General features: G+C 48.9%; 1 protein-coding gene across 1 annotated transcript in view; it reads left to right on the forward strand.

Annotated features, from left to right (window-relative positions):
- The window catches only part of LOC102887592 (kinesin-like protein KIF26B), a 243884-nt gene that overhangs the window by 133944 nt on the left and 103767 nt on the right, over window positions 1-6173 (forward strand). The window contains exon 3 of the mRNA XM_025048510.1: window positions 3641-3824. Within this exon, the coding sequence (XP_024904278.1) occupies window positions 3641-3824 (184 nt within the window). The remainder of the gene's footprint in view (window positions 1-3640; window positions 3825-6173) is intronic.

Genomic DNA, 6173 nt, shown 5'->3' on the forward strand with positions numbered 1-6173 from the left:
CACTGGAATCATCTAAAAGCTCATTTACTCACGTGTCAGGTGGTTGGCCCTGGCGGTCACCTGGAGCCTCATGTTCTCCATATGGTCTGTGCTTCTCACAGCGTAGAGCCTGGGTTCCCAGGATGAGAGAGCCATGCGGAAGCCATATGACCTTGTATGACCTCGTCCCAGAAGGCCTTAGAGTGTCATCTCCACGATATTCTCTTGGTCGAGGAAATTTCAAAGTTTCACTTGGGGTTGAGAAGGAAAAGGGACCCTCCTGCCCCTCGATGGAGAAGTGTCAGTATCAGAAGAAGAGCATGTGGGATGGAGTACGTGTTGGTGCAACCATCTTTGGAAAATAGTCTGCCATGGTAGGTAAGGTAGGTTCATCGATAAGGTAACATTCGAGCAATGATTTAAGGAGAGAAGAGAGGGAGCCCTATGCCTCTGTGTCTGGGCGAGAACATTCCAGGCTGATGCAAGAGCCTGCACGAAGGCCCTGAGGTGGGAGTGTCCCAGGAGTGTTTGGAGGCTGGTGTGGTTGGATCAGAGTGAGCAAAGGGAGAATAGTAGGACAGGGGGTCTGAGAGGTATGAGAGAGGATGTATGTGAGGCCTGATTGGCCACTGTAGGTACTTTGGTTTCACTATGTGATGAGAAGCAAAATGGAGGGTCTTAAGCAGTTATGTTTTAAAAGAATCGCTATGGCTACGGTGTGGAGGATCGCTGGGCGGCAGGGGAGGTCACAGGAAAAAGGGGGCACGTTAGGGGACTATTGCGACCATCCAGGCAGGGCGTTTACTGGCCCGGGCCAGGACGGTAGCCGTCAAGGTGGTGACAGGCGGTTGGATCATAGATCTATTCTGAAGTCACAGCCACAAGATGTCCCGATGGATCGAAAATGTGGTGTAAGAAGAGGGGTCACAGAGGTCAGGGCCGTCCTGGGGATGGAGCTGCCATTCCCTGAGACAGGTAGATGTTAAGGAGCCAATCGTTGAAGAGGTAGTCGGAACTAAAAAGTTAAGAGCCGTAGATGTAACAATGTTATTTAAATTGCGATCCTGAAAGCAGACAGCAAGAGGTTGAGTGCGGAAGTGAAGGGGCCCAAGGACTGAGCCCTAAGGTACCCCAACACTGAGAGATTGAGGAGAAGAGAAGAAACCAGCAGAGGAAATGGGAAAAGACGGACCAGGAATGTTCTGGAAGCATAAGGAAGAAACTACGGCAGGAAGGAAGGATGTACTCAGTACAGGTCAAGTAAGATGGGGCTGAACACCGTCGTGTTTAGCAGCCATGGGGTCATTGGCGGCCTTGACGAGAGCAGTTTCGGAGAGGCAGCAGGACGGTCACCTCACTAGAACAAGCTTATAAAGAATAGAAGGAGGGGACTTGGAGACGACAAGTATACGCAACACTAGCCGTGCGTTTCCTGCAGGACGAGCAAGGAATAGCTGACTGGGAAAGAGGCATCAAGAGGAGGATCTGTGTTTTAGTTTACAGGATGGCAGAAATAACAGCATGTTGGAACGGCATTGGGAATGATCTCGTACGGAGTGAAAATTGATGTCGTAGGAGAGAGAGGGAGAGAGAGAGAATCTCCTTGCGTGTGTCCTTCAGATGCTTTGATTTCAAGGACCCTCACTGTCCTCTTCTGCAGGGTCTATGCGTGTGGAGGGATATGTGGACCTGGGTGGTCGAGATAAGAAAAAGGGAAAAAACAGCAGATAACTAACTACCTCTTCTAACTTACCTTTCAGCAGCCCTCCCTTCTCTGCCCTTCCCTTCTCTATCTCCCCATTTGTACTGGGAACCCCAACTGGTGGGGGAGTGAGAACCACAGCAACCACTGGGTCCTTTCGCCACTGGACAAAAGAATCCTAATGTAAATGGAGAAATGCCACCTTTCAATTACTAGCAGATCACCCTCCGCCTTCCTTCTAACTGTCCGATACCGAGGTGGCCTGGCTTGAAAGCAGTGAGAGGTCTCTGAGCAAAGGCACCAGTGTCCAAAGAACGCGACGCGGACACACGTGTCTGGATGAGTCACTGTTCGTTCAGGGAAAGAATCTCAAAGAGTAATGAAAACGGCTGAGAGAAGCACCAGACTCATTATGTCCTTGAACAGTAAGGCTTCACCTTTCATTTTAGAAAGCATCGGGAAGAGTGGCAATGAGATCATGGAAAAAAAAATTATTTCTCATTTTTTTCTTTTCACTGATTAGCAAAAGAGAAATTGTGGCGCTCCTTCCCGCGCCCTTCATGTCCATCATCCTGTGATTGAGGGACTATGGTTCCCTAAGCTTGGCACATGGGATTGGAACCGGGGCCTGCGGAAGATCATTCTGGCGAAATCGGTTCCTCCTCCTGTATGTCCTTCCTCTGCATTTCACTCTTGTGCAATCGGTTTTCAGTTTTCTGACTAGGAAAAATTAAGCTTTGCAATGGTATTTCTATATTTGTGCAGTGGCAATTTTGTAGCTAAGGGGATTTGTCAGAAGCATGCTAATCACCGACACAAAATTAAAACTAACTTTTCCAGATCATTACGATGGGAGGTGGGAGGAAGGAGGTACAGACGGGCTGATTTTACCTTTTGGACCTGCCTCTCTTGTGACCTGTTATGTGATTGGTGAGGTCACTGGATGGAGTGTAAGATTTTGACCCTCAGAGTGAAGTCATGATAATCCATTCGTTTTAAGCAGCAGCTCAAATGTTTAATGACATTTGATAAGAAAATCTTGTCCTTCGAACAAGAGTAGGGTGTGAAAATACGGAGTAGAGCGTGAAAACATGGCGAATTAATCCAGAAATGAGTCCGTTGTCATCCGGGACACCTTTGCTTCGCCTTCTTTTTGCCTTGTCGCCCCGCCCCCCAAACATTGTCACGTTGTAAGTGTTACAGAGCATTCGAACGAGTAAAGATGGGATCTGAACAACCAATGTTAGTGGGGCGCAGCCTCCCCCACCCCCTTCTCCCTGCTGGCAGCCCGAGCGTCACCTATGTGGGCGCTGACCCCCTCATTCCTTGCACTTGCTCATAAAATGCGTTTTGTAGTGAGAGAGCCTGCAGTCTCAGCCCGCTACCCCCCGGCTGGGGTCGATCCCGATTTGGGGTCATGTTTCTAAAACCAGTGTGATTTATTTCCCCCCCTCGCACGGGGGTGCGTGCTTTTCTTCTACAAACACATCCAGAGCAGACGCTGATTGGCCACCACGCGGCTCTCCAGCAGCCGGGTCTGGGTTTTATAAGGTGTTAGAATTTCTCAACAACTCGTAGGGTCTCTCCCACTTGAGTTTATACTAGAGAAATTATGGCGCGATTAACCCAATAGGGGCTATTTATCCCCAAAGATGACCAGCTTTATTCATGCTTAAGCCGAGTGTTTGTGGATAACAAACAAGTCTTTGTAAATCTCGGTTGCAGAGCAAGGCACTTTTACGGCTTATTTTCTGCTGTATAAATGATCGGTGGCTCATTAAGTTTACTCCGTTGTGGTATCGGGAGGCTACAGAGCACGCGGAAGGTGGAGAGAGAACTATTAAGCTTCGGCAAGAACTAAGAAGTTCTTTAAGAAAAAGAAAATAAGATAGGCCCTAGCATCTCTGACGGTACCGTACTTCTTCCCTCATTGTCCCTTTTCTGCATTTTTCCCTCCAGAGCTGCCCAGAAGTTAAATCTGTCTTCTAAAAAGAAGAAACACCGACCTTCTACTTCCTCTGTGGCGGAGCCGCCTCTCTTTGCCACCAGCTTCAGTGGCATTCTGCAGACCTCCCCTCCCCCAGCCCCACCCTGTCTGCTGAGGGCTGTCAACAAGGTGAAGGACGCCCCAGGCCTGGGCAAGGTAGGCGCCTCTGGTTTCTTCAGCGTTGGCTCAGTGTGTGGGGTTCTGTATCGGGGTAGAACAAAACCAGGGCTCTGGTTTGCCTGTTAAAACAAGAAGATGATGGAGAAAAAAAAGGGAGACAAAATGAAATTCACATGGAAGTGCTGTCAAATTGTTTCGGTTATGTATACTAAGTAGTAGATTAAGACTCTCGTTACTGGAGGTCTGATTTGATTTGGCCTTGTTCACAGAACTGTAACCATTTAAACAAAAGACACAAAGATACAAAGGACAGAAGGCAGAGAGGCAGGAGACCTAGAGAAGACACAGTACGGGAATAAGACATAAAGATGCTTCATAAATTCCCAGGGACACTTCAGAGAAATCACGACTTCTGCTTTTGAACCAGATCACGGATGGGATTTCTGGGGAGCGTTTTCGCTTGTGCTGTTCTAGCCAAGAAATGCAGTTTTGAATTGTTACAAATACTTAGAAAGAGATGTAGGAACACTATTACGAGGTGTCGCTCGGCCTCGTTTGGGATAACGTAGCTTTTCGATGTCATCTTTAAACTCTCTCTTCTGAGATAAATGTCTGGGTGAAGCAACTTATGGTTCATTTTTCAACTGGTAAATAGCCAAGATATACAAAAACCATTTCGCTAAAGAAAGAGGTGGCTTTTATTTTCTTCAGACACAGGATGGTCCATACACCTCATCAGCCCCTTGCCAACTTACCGTGGGTGGCCCAGGCCTCGTTTTGGCAAGTTGCAGCTCTTGTGGAGGGGCTGCTAAACTGTGCAGACTGAGATTTATTAATTTAGGCCACAAAGTCCCTTTCCCCTTGACCCTCGAACATAGTTGTTCCCAAGTTCAGGGTTTGCTGTCTCCTCCCAGGCTCATCACCCCACTGGGAAGATGTTAAGTCGCTACGTTAACGCTTCCCAACGGTGTGTCAATTTTAAGATTACGTTGAATAGAGCAATGCTCACTCTATTGGAAAGCATCCAGTCCTGGAATTTTCCATGATGTCAAGTGGGGCATGTAGATGTCAGGTGATGCTTTCCCCGGGCCCAGAGGTAAAGCAGGGAAGGAGGCAGCAGAGCAGCGGCCTGGGCTGGGTCAGTATGAGCATCAACAACCACGGACAGAGATGCAGGAGATAGTGTGTGGACCGCGACTCCTCCCAGGGCAGGTGGGGTACTCACCCGGGTGGGAGCTGCTGGGGAAGGACAGTGACACCCCGCAGGGGCACAGGGCAGGAGTGACAGGTGCTGGGCACGTCACCTTCTAAGGATGGCAGGCACGAGTAACCGTTTTAAGTTTTTAATATGGTAAGGCGCGCATAACATAAAACTTGACATCTGAACCCTGTTTAAGTGTGTGAAGGCTTTTGTTTCGCTGACAGGAGTTTGGAACTTCGGTGCCAGCGCCGAGCAGCCCTGGACTAAGCGAAGTGGTCCCTGCGGGCTCTGAGTGGCATTCAGCTTCTCTTCTGAGTAAATGTGAGCACATGTTTTAATGCTCTCTTGGAAGAGGCACCAGATGATCAGCCAAAATGGGGCGCTCGTCCGCCCCAGCGTGGCCTGTCCAGGGCCCCCCCATTGAACCGCTGAGGGAACTGTCTTCCCACGTTGTTGACGGTGGCCCTGTTGGTGGTTCCTAAAAGGGTCAGAGTAGGTACATCTTCAGGTCGGCCCGGACCCCAAACCCAGGGCCTCTGTCCCTGCCTTCTACCACCCCTAACCCACCTCCCTGGAACTCTGGGACGAGGGGAGCAGGGTGCCAAGCCAGGGCCTGAACCAGCAGAGGGTGTTGAGAGTGTTACTGGCCGGAAGGAGGACCCGGCACTTGCTCCGAAGTAGTTTGGGGGGCACTGGTTCTATGATGCACTGTGTGTAGTGACCGGATGTGAGTATAATCACAGGTAAGGAGGTATGAGACAGGGAATGGCTGCAATTAACATTATAATCATTAGTAAACTAAAGCTGGCAAATCATGCACTTATTTTTTAATGGATGATATCATTCCTCTGGCGCCCTTACAACCTAGTGATTTTTCGAATGGGAGAGAAAGAGGTGACGTTGACCAGCCAGGAATGACAGGGAGCCCTAGGTTTGTCCATGGAAGTGTGTCACAGATGGGGTCATCAGGCTGGCTGTCACAGAAGGTGACAGGAAGGGGTGGCCACGTGCTGAGCTTGGGGTGCAGTATAGTTTGATATCCTGTGCTGGGCGTATAGATATTTATGATTGTTACATCCCCTTCTTAGAGTGACCCCTTTATAATTGTGTAATGTCCTTCTTTTTTTTTTTTAATGTTTTTTGTTTTAAAGTCTGTTTTGCCTACTTAGATGAGTATTGCTGCC

This window comes from Pteropus alecto, unplaced genomic scaffold (genome assembly GCF_000325575.1).
Source record: "Pteropus alecto unplaced genomic scaffold, ASM32557v1 scaffold115, whole genome shotgun sequence".
Taxonomy (NCBI): Eukaryota; Metazoa; Chordata; class Mammalia; order Chiroptera; family Pteropodidae; genus Pteropus; species Pteropus alecto.